Source organism: Colossoma macropomum, unplaced genomic scaffold (assembly GCF_904425465.1).
Source record: "Colossoma macropomum unplaced genomic scaffold, Colossoma_macropomum, whole genome shotgun sequence".
In the NCBI taxonomy this organism is placed as follows: domain Eukaryota; kingdom Metazoa; phylum Chordata; class Actinopteri; order Characiformes; family Serrasalmidae; genus Colossoma; species Colossoma macropomum.
The window spans coordinates 13364600-13385997 of record NW_023494793.1 but is presented as its reverse complement, the minus strand read 5'-3'; the positions used below and the strand labels follow the sequence as shown (position 1 = coordinate 13385997).

At 39.1% G+C, this 21398-nt stretch overlaps 1 protein-coding gene across 5 annotated transcripts in view; it reads left to right on the top strand.

Annotated features, from left to right (window-relative positions):
• vps13a (vacuolar protein sorting 13 homolog A) overlaps positions 1-21398 on the top strand; it is a 55745-nt gene that overhangs the window by 32933 nt on the left and 1414 nt on the right. For 3 of the 5 annotated variants that reach the window (XM_036578551.1, XM_036578549.1, XM_036578550.1), the window contains exons 47-71: positions 444-860; positions 946-1050; positions 1449-1595; positions 1751-1882; positions 3563-3696; positions 4267-4353; positions 6808-6937; positions 8883-9112; positions 9739-9892; positions 11220-11366; positions 11487-11568; positions 11678-11747; positions 12894-13008; positions 13348-13461; positions 15067-15212; positions 15957-16038; positions 16154-16267; positions 16354-16429; positions 16658-16821; positions 17469-17514; positions 17737-17860; positions 18007-18121; positions 20695-20780; positions 20882-21005; positions 21264-21338. In XM_036578551.1, coding sequence (XP_036434444.1) covers positions 444-860; positions 946-1050; positions 1449-1595; positions 1751-1882; positions 3563-3696; positions 4267-4353; positions 6808-6937; positions 8883-9112; positions 9739-9892; positions 11220-11366; positions 11487-11568; positions 11678-11747; positions 12894-13008; positions 13348-13461; positions 15067-15212; positions 15957-16038; positions 16154-16267; positions 16354-16429; positions 16658-16821; positions 17469-17514; positions 17737-17860; positions 18007-18121; positions 20695-20780; positions 20882-21005; positions 21264-21338 — 3216 coding nt within the window. The remainder of the gene's footprint in view (positions 1-443; positions 861-945; positions 1051-1448; positions 1596-1750; positions 1883-3562; positions 3697-4266; positions 4354-6807; positions 6938-8882; positions 9113-9738; positions 9893-11219; positions 11367-11486; positions 11569-11677; positions 11748-12893; positions 13009-13347; positions 13462-15066; positions 15213-15956; positions 16039-16153; positions 16268-16353; positions 16430-16657; positions 16822-17468; positions 17515-17736; positions 17861-18006; positions 18122-20694; positions 20781-20881; positions 21006-21263; positions 21339-21398) is intronic. The other 2 variants (XM_036578552.1, XM_036578553.1) reach the window with 1 other exon arrangement.

Here is a 21398-nt window from a genome sequence, read left to right as displayed (position 1 = left end):
TTTATGTTTTATTTTCCTAATATAGAATGGAAATTGTGCCATTTTGAAGTGTGTCTCTGTAGAGGATGCGTTAACTTATTATCGCTTAGAAAATCAGTAAAATGTAATTTGCAGAATTATTTTTTTCGTACAACTGTATTCGAGAAAAGCAAATGGTTTAGAAAATACTGCACTGCTGAGCAGATTTGTTCCCAATTTCTACATTTTACAAATGTTTATGTATCAACATTAGCAGATATGTACATGAAAAATATTGAATGTTGACATTGTCCCAGATTTCCCATAGCTGTGCATCTCTAGTAAATGTTAGCTAGTTTTCAGCTGTCGTCCCTGAGGCCTGCTGTTACTAGCCTAGACACACTGAACATTCTACAGCCAAACCAAGCTAACATCATTAGCGAACAAAGCACAGTGGTAACAGTCTGCATGTTTTTGATTTAAAGGTCAGTGGAAGCCCTGCCCCCACCCAGCTCAGAGAAGGCCGCTCATCACAGCTCCACACAGCTGTCATGGACCACTCCAGTCTGGAGCTGAAGCTGCTTGGCTACCTGCAGCAGGACTGGGAGGCCCACTACCATCTCCGCAATGACCATGATGAGATCAACTTCATCACATTTCGCTCGCTCCGGCTGGACGAGGATCACGGGGAGAGCCAGAGGGCAGAGCTCGATATCGCTGTTCATGTGAAGAAGGAGGTGGGACAGGCGGTGGTAGCCATCCACTCTCCTTACTGGATGGTGAATAAGACGGGAAGGCTGCTGCAGTATAAGGCTGACGATATCCACCGCAAACATCCTAAAGACTACGAGATGCCTCTCCTCTTCTCTTTCAAACCCCGCAACTTCCTGCAGAACAACAAGGTTTGGAGCCGTTACATCATGCAATGGTACAGGCAACAGTAACAGATCAGATCAGTTTCATTTCTTTTTCTGTCTTTCGTTGTAGGTCCGCTTGATGATTTCAGACAGCGAGTTGTCAGATGATTTCTCCATAGATACAGTTGGTAGTTATGGTGACGTCAAATGCAAAGGAAGGGCCAAAGATTATCTGGTAAGTTCTATTATTATAGCTACAACAATAGTAATAATAATATTTATTTATTTATGTGGCACTTTATAGATCATTTATAAAAAAGGAAAGACATTCTTAAACAGCATAATTATAAACTACATACAAAATAATACTTTAAAATTATTATTACTGTAGTTGTTGCTATTAGTATTATTGTAATTATTAGTATGATTATTATTATGATTCTGTATCTGGATATTTACCATACAAACTATCAAATAATAATAACAAAATAATAATAATAATAATAATAATAGTTGTTGTTGTTGTTTTAATTATTATTGTTGCATCTTAAAGTATTAGTATTATTTTTAATATTTTGAATCTGAGAGCACTACATGTGGTTGTTTATCTTGACATGTTATGATTGCTGTTAGGTGGGAGTGAAGATTGATGCTAGCAGTTTCAGCCTGACGCGGCTGGTGACGTTCCTGCCATTCTACATGCTTGTGAATAGAACCAAGCACGTGATCAGAGTGTGTGAGGAGGGACAAGATGACTGGACTGAGGCAAAGCCTGGAGAGGTCAGCATTCCATGCACATGCTGATTTAATTAACTGTTTAATGTTTAATTCAGACAGTCACTAATTGCATTCACGGCTACTTTTTTATATACCTTGTTGCTTTCTTAGTGCTGAAACAGCAGATGATTTTAAAACTCTTTCTGTTTGTCTCACAGGCTGCAGTTCCATTCTGGCCAGAGAGAGATTCAAAGAAACTCAGGGTCAAGGTGGACGGCTGTCAGACGTCTGCTCAAGCCATCAACTTCCACCAACCTGAGAACTGCCTCTTACTGCGTCTTGACAATACTGTGAGTTCCCTGAATGATGCTTATGCTCTTAAATAAACTAGGGCTGTTACTATGGATGATATTTGTAATCAGGGTCTGACAGGCATAGATGAAAGTGTAAAAAATGTACATATGAGACAATTAACTTGAAATTGAAATTTGGACGTAAATTGACATTTAGCGCCATTTTTACTGACCTTGGAAAAGCCACAATCTCGTTAAGGTAAGAAAGCAATATTCATATCTGTTTTTACTATGTTGCCCAATAAAAATATTTTAGATTTACTTCAGTTGGTTCTTATTAAAAGTGAAGGGACAGCTCAGAATGCAGTGTTGTTAATTACAAAAATAGTTTTATGTGCTGTTATCTGGTGTCGACCAGAGGAGGATGGGTTCCACTTTTGAGTCTGGTTCCTCTCGAGGTTTCTTCCTCCTGTTGAGAGAGTTTTTCCTTGCCACTGTTGCCAAGGCTTGCTCACTGGGGCCGTGGACCCGGATTCTCTGTAAAGCTGCTTTGTGACAACATCTGTTGTAAAAGGCGCTATATAAATAAATTTGACTTGACTTTTACTTAAGCAACATAAATGGTTTTGTTTTATAAAAATATTCATTAATAAACACTATACCACGACATATACCAAAAACATTAAAAATCTTAATTGTACTGTGATATAATTTATCTACTACTTCTCCAAATTTTATGTTCAGGTTCTCACAGCATGCCTTCTACTTTTAACTAATTTTACTCGGCATCTCCTTCTGCCTTAGTTTGTTGTGGAGTGCTCAATCTTACTCCTGGAAATCTACCACCATGGACAGTTCAGATCCAGCACACCTGACTCTAATATTCAGATGCTCCTGAAGGCCTTGATTACTTGGATCAGGTGTGATAGATTAGGGTTGGAGCTAAACTCTGCAGGGTGGTAGATCTCCAGGAGCAGAACTGGGCACCCCTGCTTTAAAACAAGTAATAATAAAGCAGTTTTTAATCTGGTGGTCACTAAATCATGTTGTTGGTGACAGAATTTAGTACTAAAGCCCACACTGTAGGAAAATGGATGCATGACAAATACAAGCAGCTAATTAGTTCAGGAGAGGACAGTTTCGCACTGAATTATAATAAGTTTTATGTTCAATATGATATATGTAGCATGTTCTATGTAAAAAAAAAGTTGAACTTCAGGATTAAACAACACGAGAACAGCACATCATGGAATCTTTACCAAGACTAAAACATTTGGGATGTTGTTTAAAAGTGTTGCTTGATGAATACATTCTTTAAAGTGGATTTTAAACTCAGGACAGATTATTTAATTCCATGTTTTATATTAGTCTATTCTATATTTTATGTTATGTATTTTATATTGTATTGCATTTATCTATGACAGTTGGTACACAGTATTTTAACCAGCGCTATCATTAGAAATATTTGTTTGTTTTATTCTGCAATCGGCTCAGTTTGGGACAGAATTTTGCTGGACCTGGATCAGTTTTGGACACAAAACTTGGTGATGTGGTTCAAGTTGGGTCAAGTTGTAGTGAGGGTCAAACAGAAAGTTCTCGGGCTACATTTGCATTCAGACCACAATTTCAAGTCTGATTTAACTTATAAAACCAAACCTATACGAAACGCTATGTGAATACAAAAGAATATGAATAAATGTGTTTTTCCTGTTTGTATCTTTGTGTGTGTGTTTCTAGCTGGGAGGTATCATCGTTGACGTGAATTTGACAGAACACTCGGCTGTGGTCCGTTTCTCTGATTACCACGATGGCGCTGCTCCTTTTCTCCTCATCAACCACACGAAGGACAAAACCCTGGAGTTCCATCAGAGGTGAGAAATATCCTTACCATATTGGAGACGTATAGCATTATAAATGAAGGTCTATGGGAGCAGGTAGCTTGTTTGTCACAAAACCCTATTCATTTAAAAAAGGGTACATTCCACCTTATTTGTTTAATGTGCCTATATGTCTTTACCTATTTTATTGTTTTTTAACATCTGCTTGCGGTTAAGGTTTAGAAGTCTGAGAAGAGTCAGAAAGAAAACCTGAAACAGAATAACACTTCATTTTAAACATAACTGCAAACAGAAATGAAGAGACAAAACTTTTTGTTTTTTTTGTTTTGTTTACTGATCCAAAATCACATACTACGATACTAAATAGTATGTTAAAACTAGTACGCCACCATTCAAGTCCATTCATTAGTTTAGTATGTATAGTATAGTAGTATGTGGTTTTGGACGCAGCTATTCTTCACTTTGTTGTCCTTTGTCATGGTTTTTAGTCTGGTTTTTGTTGTGTTGTGTTGTTTAGTCTTGCTTTTGCCTGTTGTTTATGTTGACATCCTCTGTTGCTTATTTTGTTTGTTTGTATCCTTCCCTTGCCTTAAATCTGTTTAGCTACAAGGAGCGTAGAACCTCTACTTGGGTTCCGGAAGAGTTGCTGGACCTCTCCTTAACAATGGGGGAGGAGAGAGAGTCCTGCTGGTACACACATGTGCACACACACACACACACACACCGGCCCACAGTAAGAGAGCTGGGAAGGTAAAATCCTAAACACATGGCAAAAATGTGCTGCTGTGTTTATGGAACTGAATTAGTACCACACTCTCTGCTGAAGGGTAACCCTCTTCCATTTATTTTGCTTCCTTTTTAGAGAGCTTTCTGGACTGCTCCTTCTGTTTTAACTTTATGTTGAACTCAGTTAACTTAACCCTGCGCTATATGGCTTTAAGACTAGCTAATGTTAATGCTGACTATTAGGCCCAATCCCATTTCATCCCTCGCCCCTACCACTTAGCCCTTACTTCTCCGTTGTGTGTGGTAACGCCTAGACGTAGGGTGTCCCAATTTTTGTTGAGATAGAGGGGTAGGGCGAAGTGTTAGGGCTACATGGCCCTGCAAATGGAGGTTTTTCAGAGGCACACTCCAAACAGAGTGTTATGAATGGCAAGATGTCTGCGCAAGTGACCAGGGAAACCCACAAATGTGAGTGTTTTCTTCATTAAAAATTAGGATAACCATTGTATTATCTTAGTTTAATGTCTTTCAGTGTTGTTGTATTATGGCCCTTTTCTTAATAACAAGCATTAAAAATCACTATTAGTCTGCTGATGTCTTGGTAGCTAGCTAGCTAAATTCCCCAATTTTTTCCGTTCCACCTTAAATAGTATGAATAGTAACTGTTGCACCATTTGAAGGTGGAACGGAAAAAATTGAACAAGAAGCTGGCAAATAGCTGAATTCAGCTTCATAGCACTGAAGAATTAGGGGTGGGTAATAATAAATAAATGTCGCATCCCCCTCTTTAAAGACCTGTGATTCCTTAAATGTAACTAAAGCCCAGCAGTGAGGTTGCTGAACTTTACCCTCCTCTGCTATCACTGCAAGCTGGCAGGGTCGCCTACAGAGCAGCGCTAGTAGCCTGTCAATGAAGTAATGTTCTTTTTTAAGGAGGGTTGTCCTGTTTCATAGGAGAAGATTTCAACCACTACTCCTTGTAACTCAGTTCAAAGGGGCAAGGTAACACTCGAAAACAAGGGGTAGGGGTAAAAATAAGAAATGGGATTGGGCCTTAGCCATACTCCTTCAAAGTAACTTTGGCCTGATTCACCGCATCCAGATTAAGGTACTATTGAGACAGGATTAGTTAGTAGGAAAATTAAATTAGTACCTACCATAATTAGTTATAGTAATCCCTTGCTATGAAGCTAATTGTAGATGTAACCCCAGGTTATAATAATTCCATGCTGTAAAGTGAGCTTTAGAAGTGACCCCAGGTTATATTAATCCCGTGCTGTAAAGCGAGCTGTAGAAATAATGGTCATTTTAACCTCATTCTATAAAGCAAATGGTGGAAATAGCCCCAGGTATGTTAATTCCATTTTATAAAATGGACTGTAGGAATAACCTCAGGTTCTATTAATCCCTGTGCAGATTGCAAAGACAGTAAATATTTCCATTATATCCTGTGGAAAAGACATTTTTTGTGTTTTTGTGTTTTTTTTTGTTTTTTTTTAAGCATAGAAGCACTCAAAGAAGCATTTACCTGCATTCTCTGTGACCCAAATCAAGCTGGTATGATTTGTCTGATGCTTTGAACTTGAAAACATGTAAAATCACTGAAAAAACATGTAATGTTATCTACCTTTTGAGCGGCTGAACATATTGCACGTTTTTAATGTGCTGACGATACATACATCTGGTAGCCACTCCTTTCTGTCATTTATACCCGGACTCATTCTGTCATAAACGTTATGTATCCTGTAATAAGATGACCTTACCTCTGAACTAATTTGGTCTGAATAGTACTGAAATCTATGCTTACACGAATGGTGAATTACCCTTGGTGAGTGCCGTTTAGTCTAAGACTAAACCGACTGTGAAACCAGGCATATTTATAAGTGTACTATTGCTACATAGTAAAATGCTTCTAATATAATACTGTTATATTTCTATTTGAGTTCTGTGAAATGGCTTGGAGCAGTTCAGGTTTTGAATCAGTTTTAATTCTTTAACTTTTTTAGTTTTGCTTCTTCTTTAGTATGCTTCACCTTTGCGGCTTTGTGGATCAGTAGCTGCAGAGTAAATCTTCTTTGATTGTTCATTTCGATGCATGCTTTTTCTCTTTTCTCTCCCTGTCCTCAGCAGAATCCTTCGATTGCAGAATGCTGAATGATTTGGCTGTTCTGTTTCTTGACCTCTAGTGTCCTGGGATACCCTACAGTCCTCTATCAGACTTGTGTCTGTGCCAGATGCTTTTTTCCTAGGGGCTGCGTAGTGATAGTGTTTCTGCTGTATTGCATTATCTGTGAACTTTTGAGGTGCAAACAAACCTTACAGAGCTCCAGTAAATGCTGTCACTCTCCAGACTGGTTTGTGGGTGGTGGCGTGACCGTGGTGAGAAGATTTTAATTTGTGATTGTTTCACTGTGCTAGCTCACAGAAGCAGGAGAAAGATGAGCTGGGTCCAGGCCAGGGAGTATACTACACATGGGCCGTACCCACGGGGTCTCGTGTCCTTTGCTGGAGCTGGGGGCCCTTCAGTGGTGAGCTGAAGAGCGAGGAGGTGAGCTACTTAGAGATGAAACTAACTTGTAACTATGTGATTTTTATTACAGAAGTAAGACTGTTGCTTAAACTAGAGAACATTAATTCCATTGTCCCTATCAAGTACATTCATCATTTTTGTTGCTGTTTTTGTCAGTCTTAATACAAATAAAACAGTTCCATTAGTTTAGCTTATTAGGTAAAGATTAACTGTGTAGTTATAGCTGACCACAGACATTTTCAAAATTCAGAATTAAATTTTCGGTATTTAGTAAATGCATAATCTTAACCCTTAAACTACATCCAGTCCTCAGGGCCCCCCAGATGGTCCTCATTTTTACTCCAATGTACAGTGGTGCTTGAAAGTTTGTGAATCCTTCAGAATTTTCTGTATTTCTGTATAAATTTGACCTAAAACATCATCAGCCTTCCACACAAGTCCTGAAAGAGAGAGAACCAAATTAAACAAATGAGACTATTAGACTTATTTATTTATTGAGGAAAATGATCCAATATTACGTATCTGTGAGTGGCAAAAGTATGTGAACCTTTAGGATTAGCAGAAAATTTGAAGGTGAAATTAGAGTCAGGTGTTTTCAATCAATGGGATGGCAGTGAGGTGTGAGTGACCACCCTGTTTTATTTAAAGGACAGGGATCTGTCACATTCTGATCTTCACATGTTTGTGGAAGTGTATCATGGCATGAACAAAGGAGATTTCTGAGGACCTCAGAAGAGGAGATGTTGATGCTCATCAGGCTGGAAAATTTTACAAAACCATCACCAAAGAGTTTGGACTCCACCAATCCACAGTTAGATTGTGTACAAATGGAGGAAATTCAAGTCCACTGTTACGCTCCCTAAAAGTGGTCGACCAACAAAGATCCTCCAAGAGCAAGGTGTGTAATAGTCCACAACATCACAAAGGAACCGAGGGTAACTTCCAAGCAACTAAAGGCCTCTCTGACCGTGGCTACTGTTTGTGGTGTGCATGGCAGGGTTGCAAGGAGAAAGCTGCTGCTCTCCAAAAAGAACACTGCTGCCTGTCTGCAGTTTGCTAAAAATCACATGGACTAACCAGGCTATTGGAACAATGTTTTATGGGCAGATGAGACCAAAATAGATCTTTTTGGTTTAAATGAAAAGCGTTATGTTTGGAGAAATGAAAACATTGCATTCCAGCATAAAAACATTATCCCATCTGTGAAACATGTTGGTGGTAGTATCATGGTTCGGGCGTGTTTTGCTGGATCTGGGCCAGGATGGCTTGCCATCATTGATGGAACAGTGAACTTGGAATTATGCCATCAAATTCTAAAGGAAAATGTTAGGACATCTGTCCATGAGCTGACACTCAAAAGAACTTGGAGCATGCAGCAAGACAATGACCCTAAGCATGCAAATCATTCTACCAAAGAATGGTTAAAGAAGAATGAAGGTAATGTTTTGGATTTGACCTTAATCCTATAGAAATGTTGTGGAAGGACCCGAAGCAAGCAGTTCATGGGAGGAAACCCACCACCATAACAGAGCTGAAGCTGTTTTATACACAGGAACGGGCTAAAATGTCACCAAGCTGATGTGCAGGACTAATCAACAGTTACCGGAAACGTTTAGGTGCAGTTATTGCTGCACAAAGGGGTCACACCAGACACTGAAAGCAAAGGTTTACATTCTTTTGCCATTCACAGATACATAATATTGGATCATTTTCCTCAATAAATAAATTAGTCTAATATTTTTGTCTCATTTGTTTAATTTGGTTCTCTTTGTCTTCTATAAGGACTTGTGTGAAAATCTGAAGTTTTAGGTCAAATTTATGCAGAAGTACAGAAAATCCAAAGGGTTCACAAACTTTTAAGCACCACTGTAACTCACAACACATCAGGGAAAAAAAGTGGACAGTCTGTGGGGCCCTGAGGATCAGGTTGGGAACCACTGTCTTAAACATTTTGACCTTTTAGGACCTACTGAAGGACATGGGCGACGAGGGGAAGCTGTTTGTCATCTCGTTTTATGAGGGGCTCCAGCGGGTGGTGCTGTTCACCACAGAGCGGCGCATATACAAACTGCTGTGTGAGAGCGAGAGAGTGGAACTAGCCGAACAGGAAATCAGCCTTGCGCTACAGGATGTCGGCCTTTCGCTGGTCAACAACAGCACCAGCAACGAGGTGGCCTACATCGGCATCACCAGGTAGAGTACAGCAGGCTGTATAGATCACACATTAAGATTCATACCAGCGCAAAATGACGTAAGGCAATATGCTAAATGTGAATTATACTACTATATTATGCAATTTGAATCAAAGTACAGGGGTCAGAACATTTAAAGCCCCATAGAGGTGTTTTCCTTTCTTGTGAGCACAACATGTACAAAGTATGTCCTGTGAATAGCCTTACAATGCCGATAAATGACAGACATATTTATCCAAAATTCTTTTCTTTCATTGTAAACTTGGGTCATGCATACATTAGCAGTGCCCTCACCAATCACAAGACTGATGTGGGCTGTCCCACCCACACAATTGTACAAGCTTCTTTCCCTCACTCTCTCTCTGTGTGAGTCAGGAAAATTTACAGAGAGGAAGCTAACAACCAAGCAAAAGCTAACCTAGTAAGTATAGCTAGCAAGCTAATTAGCTCACCCCACTTTACTAGTGCTATTGTGTTTACTTCTGCTCTGTTTGTGTGATTAAGTCGTTTATTATTTTAAAAAGTGACTTTAAAAGTGAGCGGGGATTGAGTTTATTTATTTGTGTCTATTTCTGCATATCTGAAAGAACATTTGCTTTTTGTTTTGTTTGATTGGTTTGTCCACAGCTCTGACGTCGTGTGGGAGATGAAGCCGAAGAAGAAGAGTCGCTGGAAGGTTATGAGTGGAAAAGAGGCGGAGCTGTTGGAGCAACACTACAAAGACTATACAGAGAGCAGCCCAGTGGATCACAGCATCATAGACCTCGAGAATGGCTACCAGGTTAGAATTTGCGCTAAAATGCTGTCATCCGTCTATACAGTCTTTTTTTTCTAACATCAAATCCACACTGCCCAGTTTAGGGAAATAATTAGGAAGTTTAAAACATCCAGCATTATAGTGAATCTTCCTAGAAAAGAGGATGCTAGTGTGTTTGGCCCCACACACAGTAAAAAGGATGGTCAGAGAGGAAAAAAAAATTGGCAAAACTCATGCTTACTGATTTGCAGAAGATGGTATCATTTTGGGGTCACCAGGTCTTCAGAAGTATAATTTAGATGACATTGTTTGGAAGGAGTACCAGAAGAAATCCTTTTCTTTGATCTAACAATAAAGCTAAGTGCCTTGATTTCACTAGATGCTACTTAAACTGGAGCCAGGTTCTATGGTCACAAACATATATAGGAGACAAATATATGGAGACAAATATAGAGCTTTACAGCAGCAAATACTCAAGGTTAGTTTGGTATAAAATAAAGACCTTTGAGAAGAAAAGAGTCTCATTCCCACTGTTAGGTGTGGTGAAGAATCTGTGATATTTTGGAGCTGTTTTTCTACCAAAGGTTCTAGAAACCTTGTTAGAACACAAGGCATCATGGACTTTAAATGAAAATGTGGCCACCTCTGCCAAAAAGCTAAAGCTGAGTCATGTTTGGACCTTCCAGCAAGACAACAATCCAAGACTTGTGTCCAAGTCCACACGAACATGGTTCAGTGCCCACAGAATCAAGCTTTTTGGTATCACAAATCTGATCTCTGATCTAAACCCCACTGAGAAGCTGTGGGTGAGTTGGAGAGGAGAGTCCAAAAGAGAAGACTGAGAACCCTGGAGGATCTCTAGAGTTTCTGAGTTGAGGAGTGGTCTCAGATTGCTCCAGTCTCATTAAGCATTATAGGAGAAGGCTCATTGCTGTGATGCTGACAAAAGGGAGGTTGGGCAAAGTACTAAATGCAGGGGTGCCAACAACTGTGACAAGTGGTTAAAAAACAAAAATGTTTTTTTTGTTAAAAAACAAAATGCTTTAATTAGGGTTTTATTTTCTTAGACTAAATTTAATTGAGTTAAATGTTACGCTGCTCTCATAATTCCAGTGTGATTAAGCTAATTAACCACAAAGACTTTTTTCAGAACCTCTCTGTACCAATTTACATTGATCATTAATGAGAAGGTGGCATTCAAAACTATGTAGAATAGAATAGTGGCCTTGTATTAAGAATAGCATATTTATGCTAGTTCTCACTCGTATTTATGTATAACACATTCTCTGCCTCTCTGTCTCTTTCTCTCTCTCTGTCTCTTTCTCTCTCTCTCTCTGTCTCTTTCTCTCAGGTGTCTTTGACTCCTAATGGTATGGACATGACGATACAGCAACCCTATCTGGCGCCTCTCCGGAGGAACTTCCTGCCTGCTCTGAAGATGGAATACAGTGTCTCAGCCCGACAGAAAGCTTACCGCGTGCAGATCAACAGGGTTCAGGTCCGCCTCCCATCCGCCCATTCGCACCAACCACCCCAACCACACTGTCCACCCATGAGGAGATGAAACTGGAGATTTGCCCATCATTCGCTGACTAAAGAACTTCTCTTCTGTCCACAGATCCAAAATCAGTTGCCTGGAGCCATTTTTCCCTTCGTATTCTACCCTATTAAACCTCCCAAATCTGTAAGAATGGACTCAGGTCAGCAAACATGGGCCTTTAGACTGGACAGTTCATAATTTCAAGACTATTACACCAGTTAATCTTTTTGTAATGTAGAATAATGTTCCTTATTTTCTTTCTTTTAAAGAACATAAACCATTCACTGATGTGAGCATCATCACAAGAGCAGCAGGACACTCAGATATCCTACGTATCAAGTATGTTTCTCTATTTCTTTCCACCCTGTTCTTCCATTAGCCAATTAAAGCTGATGGATCCTTTTCCTAGACAGTAATAAGGCCAAGCCCTAGACTAGGGGTCGGCATCCCGAATGTTAAGAAGAGCCATTTTGTCAAGTTTCAACAAAAAACTAACCATCTTGGGAGCCACAACATTTCATGTCCATTTTACTGAAGTAGCTCAGCTATAGCTGCTTTTCTCACATCTCCGGCAGGAAACCTTTCCGCAAAAGTAGAATAGTTTCTTGTAAAATGTCACTCAGCATTTGATTTTTTACGAGGCTGAAGTCAGCTTCTCGCTCGCCAGTTTCTTGTTAAAATTTTCCGTTCCACCTTAAATGGTGCCTGAGGTGCCAGAATGTAGCTAGTTAGCTGTGTAGCTAACTGTTGCACCATTTAAGGTGAAATGTGAAAATTCGAACAAGAAGCTGACGAATAAGAAGCGACTTCAGCTTTGCGACTTTTAAGTGTTCGACAGTTTCCAGTTGCAGATTAAATGTATCAGGAATCAATGTTCATCTTAAATCTTTCTCTTTGCCGTTTTGTTAACTAGTAGCTAGGCAAGATTGTTGTCTGTGTTGCTGTGTGACCAGCAGTCTGTGTGCCAATCTTCAGGGTTAAAGGGTGAATTAGCAGTTATACATATAATTCCAGCGTTGAAGACCACTTATTGTTAAACTGTGTTTGAACGATCAGCAGAGCTTTATTTTACTGCAAAGGAGGATGATTTTATTTTTACCTAAAGATCTAGTTCTACTGTGGAGCCGCAACAGGGCAGTAAAAGAACCACGTGCGGCTCTGGAGCCGCGTGTTGCTGACCGCTGTCCTAGACTATACAGCATTCTAATCGATATTCTTAATAGAAATGAAAATGCAGTCCCAAACTACGCTTAATCCCTGTCAGAGAAACTGACCCTTAGGGCCTGCATGTGGGTCCACAATTTCTTATAACTACATAACTTGCATATTAATTTCATAGTTATTACTGAATAAAGCATAGTTGTTACTGAATATTAAGTCTTTATATTTTTAATTGAACACTGCAGTTTAAGGAGGTTGATCATTTGCATTATATTCTAACATGTTATCAGTATGTGTATGTAATAAAGGCTTTTGTCCATACAGGTATTTTAAGGTGTTGATTCAAGAAATGGACCTGCGGTTGGACCTCGGCTTCCTGTACGCCATTCTGGAGCTGTTTACTGCTGAGAACGCTGGCACTGTCACCTCTGAACAGGAGGTAGCAATAATTATGCAGCACACTCTGAGAGTTGGAATAAATTACCAGTGATTTGCTCTGTGTTGTTCAGTATGGCACTGTATTAGTGATGTGCAGTATGATGGCAATTTGTGTCAGACCCCGGCAATGTTCATAACACTTTAATTATAATTTATTTAACCCTGTTCAGGAAACAAATGCATATTTTATTAATGGATGACAGTCACCGTCCAGGGAAATTGACATTGATATTGTCCATGCTAGCGTTATACTATTTGGTGTTATGCTTTGAGATGTATGAATGTTAACAGCTGTGGTGTTAACTCTTTGTTTAATGTTTTCTTTCCCTGTGTGGTTGAGGTGGAGCTGTTTGAGAAGGATGTAGAGTATCTGAAGACTGGGCTGAACAACGTGTCAGCCACAGACACTTCCCCCATCAGCCTCTATGAGTACTTCCACATCTCTCCCATTAAGGTGTGTCATCTGTTAATCATCAGTACATCAGTGTATCAGATGCCATTTGCATAAGTATGATCTTTAACGCTGTAAGACCAAACAGTGTAGCGATTTCAGTAAAGGATCAAAAAATGAAGAAGAAATTAGCATTCAAATTAATGTGTGTCCATATTGCTGACACACCCCCCAGTCTCTTAATTACTGTCAGTGATCGAAACATGGCACCTGGCTGCATGCTATCAGAGTAAAGTGGCTGGGAAAAGGAGGGGCTTATGCACACACCCACACTCAAATGACTGGACTTTTTTTTTTTAAATTGCTTATAAATTCCAGGGGTTGTGATCTTTTGGGCTTACTTTGTAAGAGGGCTAGTGCGGCAGGCATTGAAAAAGTTCTATTTAAGAGCTTTCATTTAGATCAATCACACCAACTTATGTAGTATATTATTAGAGCTCTATAAAATAAATTTTAATTCAACATCAAAGGTCAAATCAAATCTTGACCTCAGAATCAAAAATAGTATCAAACCTGAAAATATTTGTGTCGTTACAGCCTTAGTTATACTTAAAATGTGAAATACAGGGGGAGTCCCTGAAAATAAACATATTATGACGTTATACTGTCCTTTAAAGAAAAACAGATGCTCAAATACAAATTCGGGTAAAGGTCATTGTTTAGCTGCTTCTCCCACAGTCAGCGAGCTTCTGTCTTTGGTGCTCTTAACTAACTAGAGCTGCAGCACTGGTCTGCTTCAGGGTAGCGCTGTAGTAGACTGGTTCCCAAGTTGGTCCTCAACAGCTTAGCAACTATAGTGCCCGGGATGCCTCTGAAAAGCTTTACAATATGACGTAACATATATGTAAATCTGAAGACGTGCCCAATTTCCCAAGCAATTGGTGGAAAGAGTGAATTGTTACTTATTTCTTAAACCGGAGACAAAAGAGATGTGTAAGATCTCAGTTAATGTGTGGAAGAGAGCATTACCAAACTAGAAAATGGTATTTCCGAAATAAGAATGATTAAAACAGACAATTTGTTGCCACTGAAGCTAGCATCAGCACCACTATGTCAAGTGGGTAAGCAGCCAGCCATCACTGGAGCAGCCAACCAACATGGGGCTCCCCAAATACTAGGGAGTATTGCACACAGTGATAATACCTAAGGCTAAAAGTGTGTGTCTTGGGCACATCTTAATATTTTTGACCATAACTTGGTAATATGTATATCTTCTGATTCAACACAAACTAAATGTTATGGCAGTTTGATCACACAAATTCAATGTAAATCATGAAAAATAGTGTGTAAAAGAAACAAAACCCAACAGAAATGACTTATTTCACATTTTAATGAACAAAAAGCCCTGTGTAGAAAACAATGGCATCAACTCATATCTAGTGAGTAGACTATTAAGTACTCCACGCATGTAGTGTAGAATGGGTCTAGAATATCAGTCAGAAAAGTTCAGCTTCTCTAGTTAAACCATGGAATTAAAAGCATATTGATATCTCAGATTGTAAATCGTGACTCTGTCGGTGGTGACGTGTTTGGTTTTTATGGGTGAATTATATTTAAAGCCCCAGTCAGCATGGCTGGTTCTGACTTTGGCACATGTGGTTTTTCCAGCTCCATCTGAGTTTCTCTCTGAGTTCTGGCGGTGAGGATGGGAATAAGACCAAGAGGGAGACGGAGGTGATTCCTGTGCAGTCGCTCAACTTGCTACTGAAGAGTATCGGAGCTACGCTCACTGACGTCCAGGACGTTCTCTTCAAGTACTCACAATTACTCTAATATTGAAAAAGTCCTGATTTTTTTAATCTTGGAAAACTGTCATCTTCACTCTCTGTTACACCATTGTGAAAGAATAACACTCATGGCTAGAAAATGTAGATGAAAAGTCAAAAGTTTCATTGTCTGCTTTGTGAGAACCTCGACCAGCCTCCCCTGTTCCCCTGCACTTTGGGAACATTGTGGTGACTGCATTAGTTTTGGCCCTGTTTTTTTTTGTTTTTTTTTACCATATCTTTGGTTTTATCATATCACAAATGATAAATATATATCAGTCCTCATTTATAGCAATTTTCCAATGTATTCACTCACATCCCTAGCATTCTTGTATCATTGCTTTATGATATGTGAAATAACGCAAGTGAAAAGCACGCAAACCATGCATGTAATACCCATTACAATTTCTGAAGATTCACACAGCCTTTCAGAATTCAGCTGTACAGAAGGGCCTGTGAGAGTGTTGGATGCATTTTGAACTTCCCTATTCTCTCACACATTGGTCTGCCCTGTGAACCCTTTACTAACACTTTAGACTGACACTGCGGTTTGGATTTCAGATGTGGTCAGCGCCAGCCTCGCACCAAAAATGTACTTCCATGTGTTTAGTTCCCTCTAGTGGGTATAAACACTTTGTTAAAGGTTAAAATGGTTGCTTTTATTCCATCCATACAGTCGTTTAAATTTAATAATTATTGCATTAACACCAGTTTAAATGTGTTTTTTTCCAGGCTGGCCTTCTTTGAGCTGACCTTTCAGTTCCGCACCACACAGCAGCTGCAGTGGGAGGTCGTCCGTCATTACTCCAAGCAGGTCAGCTTTCAATCTTCAACCCTTAAAAGTTTTTCCGCTCATGTTTAGAATGTAAGTGGAATCCACGTGTCATTTCTTTATGTACCTAATCGGGCTGTGTGTCTTTTTTTTTTAGGCTATCAAGCAGATGTACGTGCTGGTGCTGGGTCTAGATGTCCTTGGTAACCCATTTGGGCTGATCCGGGGTTTGTCAGAGGGAGTGGAGGCCTTCTTTTATGAGCCATATCAGGTAAGACACTATACTCATTAGGTAAGCCTCATATTTCAGTGTTGGATTATTGCCAATGAACTTGATAATGTGTTGGTGTTCCTCAGGGAGCCATTCAGGGTCCTGAGGAGTTTATGGAGGGCATGGCTCTGGGTGTAAAGGCTCTGGTTGGAGGTGCAGTAGGTAAGAGGTTGTATTTGTCTATCAGTTACACAGATACACACATACAGGACCAGTCAAAGTTTTGGAAAAATCTGACTGAATGCACGTTTTGTTATTTTAAGACATTTTGATCTAAGGGTTATGCTTAAATGTTTAAAAGACAAATATGAAATTGGTGCTGTTTCTTATTTGTTGTGGGTAACTAAAGCCTCTCCACTCATCGTCAACCCTCCATTCTCTGTCTCTCAGGAGGTCTAGCAGGAGCAGCATCTCGCATCACAGGAGCGATGGCCAAAGGCGTGGCTGCCATGACGATGGATGAGGAGTATCAGCAGAAGAGGAGAGAGGCCATGAACAAGCAGCCCAGCGGACTGAAAGAGGGCCTGACCAGAGGAGGCAAAGGACTCGTCTCTGTACGTAACAGAAAAGGCTTCAGTGTGAAAATTAACCCTTATTTAACCAGCATGTTTGCAGAGCTTCCATGGCAAAGTTGAAGGCTTTCTGTATGCATCCCAGTATCACAGTAAGAGTAGTGATCTGTTATAACGTCAGGTCAGTTTTCAATTTCTGCATAATTAAATTGTTAAGATTAAACAGTCATTCAGAGTGATTTGATGTGAAACTCTCTATAGTAGAGAAACCTAATGAGAATATTTCACAGTGGTGGTGATAGGAACCAGATGTCAGAAGCGTTTCAGAAGCGACACTGTTTTATGATAGTTCTGTGATAAGGTTTTGGCCTAAAACATGCAGGGCAGTTAGTATTCAGAGGAAATGAACCAGATTTACCACTGTTTTTTACCAGTATGTTACTGTTATGAACATTACATATAAAAACTCAGAAGTCACATGTAGGTTGACTGGTGGTTGTTTATAATTAATAAAATGGCTATAGTTAAGTTGTAGACATTATAACCCCTGGTTCCGGTTACCACCACTGTAAAGAAAATCCACTGGACGTCTCAACAATTTAATTTTCCAGGCGTTTTGAAAAATTGTCAGAATTGCCCATTTCTTTATTCTTCGTCACAGTAATGGTCTTACTCCTGTCTCCTCACAGGGCTTTGTCAGTGGCATTACAGGAATTGTTACAAAGCCCATCAAAGGTAAGACAGATACAGAATAAGTTTCAGAAATATGGTATCAGAGATCTGAGAGTTTCTTAGTTAGGTAGCTGGATAAGTAAGTAAAGAGCCAAGGGACATTCTTATTGGACAGTAGTGAGCATAGTCCAGTTTAGTGAGAAATTCTGCCTGTTTCTGCTTGTTGAAATAGCCCTCGGCTCAGTGACGTTCCACATAGAAGCCTGTGTGTGCTCATGTGTGTAGGCGCTCAGAAGGAGGGAGCCACAGGATTCTTTAAAGGTGTTGGAAAAGGGCTTGTAGGAGCTGTTGCTCGACCAACAGGGGGCATCATTGACATGGCCAGCAGTACCTTCCAGGGCATTAAGAGGTATCTAATGAGTATCTAATGCACTGGTGATTCTTTTTGTGCACATTATGTTTAAGTCTCTGGATTATTCATTTGTTACATTTTAATGTACACAATGCTTTGTGAAAGATATTAAATTACAGATTGATTGTGATCTGTTCATTCAGAGCGGCAGAAACATCTCAGGATGTGGAGAGTTTGAGACCCCCACGGTTCATTCATGAGGATGGTGTCATCAGACCATATAAGGAAAGGGAGGGCATTGGCAGCCAGATGTTACAGGTGACATGTTCATTTTTAACCCCAGATAACCCGTCTGACACACACAGGTTGTACTGATGGCTAATAACTGTTATTTGTTTATAAAGCCATTCAGACATTTTTAGACGTACATCTGCTATAGATGTATTTCTTAACTTCTCATCTCTCATTTCTACATATACACTATATGTCCAAAACTATCCAGACCACCATTCTAATTAATGAATTTAGCTACATTAAGGTGCACCCATCACTCACACAGGCATTCAAGTGCACAAAAACAGCTTGCATAATCTCTTTAGAAAAGCACTGCCAAATAAATGGAATGCTCTGGAGCAGCTGGACATGTGCCTAAGGTCACTATACCCAATGGCAACCGTTAGCTAGAGGGGCTGTGGAGCAGCGGAACTGTTCTCTCGAGTGATGGAGCTCCATCCAGTACCTTTGGAATGAGCTGGATTGACGTTTGTGATCCAAAACTAATCATCCAACATCAGTACCTGACCTCACTAATGCTCTTGTGGTTGAAAGCAATCAAATCCTGCAGCAATGTTCCAACCTCTAGTGTAGAGCCTTCCCAGAGGAGCAGAGGATGTAAAAGGAGGACAAACTCCTTATTAATACTCTTGATTTCAGAAGAAATGGTGGATAAGCAGGTGTCTGCAAACTTTTGGACATATAGTGTAGGCATTTATATACAGTGATTTTGAACACACCCTGTTACAATATCATTTTAATATATTTATTTGGGAATTTTACTGAGATTAAGTTATGATATGCATTTGTTTATTAGGCTATGATTTCATTAAGGTGGCACTATCATTTTGTAATGATAATTTTTGCGTGTAGGAAAATTTGTATTTTTTTTCGATAGATTTTTATTAGGATTTAATGAAGGTGGTCAGTAATAGTACATTCAGGATGTTTTGTGTTGGCTGGGTGAAAATCTTTTACTATATTGACAAATAGTTTTTCAATATTATAGTAAATATTAAAATCATGAACAGACAGGGATATTTAAACAAATAAAAAAAATAGAGATGATCAGATTATTTAAAAGTAGAGATTATCAATAACAGATTAAAACCTAAAGTAACAGTGATGAATCTCCTGTAAAGTCACTCTTATTGATTTGTCAGATTTTTCTGCAGTTTTGTTTGGAATGGCAAATGCATTTCTACTGTCTTCATTCGCTGTTATTTGACAGATTCAAATTAGTTGTACAACTAAGTGCTGATTCCCCCCATCTGTGGCTAGGATCCCAGACACAGATTAAGCCTAAATCTAGATTAGAATTTCCCCTAGTGATTCACAATTGGTACTTCAGGTTATTTCAAGTCTAGGCTGGACTGATAACTTAATTATGTGATGATGTGTACAGCAAGTTCAGAATAAATTTCAATATGTGATAACAATTACACTATGGCTGCTAATATGCATAAATTATATTACTGGTAGAATCAGCAGTTTGTATATTAAAGTGAAGCACAATTGAAGGCACGATTGAAATGTTTAGAGCAGAGGAAAAGCAAGTTCGCCTTCTGACTATAGCTTCCCTCTCTCCTCTCTTGTCGTGTTTGCAGAAAAGAATGGCCCTCTCTGAATGGAATAGCATTGACAGTGATGATGATGATGAGAATAAGGACAGCTAGAAAAGTGTCTTACATTGTCATCTGAATTCCTCAGGGCATTTATGAGATCACTTTTGTGCCAATTAGCCCACGATACAGGCTGTGTAACTGCCTATAGTAAACTGACAGAATGTTGGAACAGTGAAGATGTTGTCTGCAGTAGATTAGGTGTAATATGGGTATCTGTGCATGTACAGTTTACTGTTTCACAAGAACGTATCTGTTTTGTTTTATCTTTCAATTTTATTGCAATTTTATTTGTTTTCTTTTATGTTTCCTTCTGTCCTCTTATGTTCATTCATACCTCATCCTACCTTCCATTTATTTCCCCTCTTCTGAATAAAGTCATTTCAAAAGGCATGTCTCTTCATTTACCCCTCCGGCTCCATGTTCACCACTGTCATAATTATTGATTATGCATTCCTTTTATGGATATAACAATACAACATTCATTGTTGTATTATGACTAGTTTGTTTATAATGTTGAATGTTCTTATAAAGTGATAATAGAAACATTAACATAATGCAGCCAGTTCTTATTTTTGCTGTATCAAAATGAGACAAAACTGTATGGTAGCGAACTCAATAATGGATTTTCTGACCCTCCTAATTCTTTTATTTTGTTGCATTGTAAAAGTAGCAACAGAACTGAGTGCGTATTTAGTAAGTTACCTTACCTTCACTTGCAACTACTGCGGGAATTTTTTTTATTTTGGGTTGCTTTTACGGTTTGTGCTACGTCATCAAACTGTTTTCAGTTTCCCTCTGGCTATCCCCCCTACACCACCACCTTCATCATCACCATCATCACATCAACATCTTGTTGAGCCACACAGTTTCAAATAGGTACTATTATAAAATCAGTTTCAAAATCTAGTAGGGAAGTGGGTTTTGTTTCTGTACTGGACATGTCAGGTCACTTTTATGTTTTATTAATGTTTAACTCTGTGTTTTATATTTCAGAAAATTGAAAATGGACGATTTGCAAAGTACAGATACTTCGCTCATGCCAAGGTGAACGAGTCCGATTTCCTGATGATCACGAAAAGGTACGCAGCTGTGCTGTCGCTAAAAATGTAAATAAAGCTAATCAGTTCAGCTCTGTCTTTTGTAATTCCAAATGTAAGTCATCACTCTCCTGTATCTGCAGGGGGATATTTTTTGTTACTAAGGGCACTTTTGGTCAGTTGACCTGCGAGTGGCAGTATCTGTTCGACGAGTTCACCAAAGATCCTATGATTGTAGAGGAAAGACGACTGCGTATTGAGGCAAAGGTACATGAATACATGCACTGCCCTTCGCAAAGTCAATAAATTGAAATAGCAGAATTATTTAATTTTCTATCCTTAATCATACAAATGCATAGAAAACTGACCCAAAATTATGCTTTATATGCAGTATAAAAGTAAACATGCAATGCAGCTCATTTTCAGTTCAGCTCAATTACAGTTCCCAGTTCCAATTATGGTTTGAAATTGAATCAGTGACTGATTTTTCTCAAATGAATGACTTTCAATTACTTTCTCTCACAGGAAAGAGTTAAGTCTGTGTTTCATGCCAAAGAGTTTGGAAAGATCATCAACTTTAAGACTCCAGAAATAGCAAAGGTATGAGAACAGTTCCACTTTGCTCAAACAGTAAACAGTAAATAAACACTTTTGGCACCA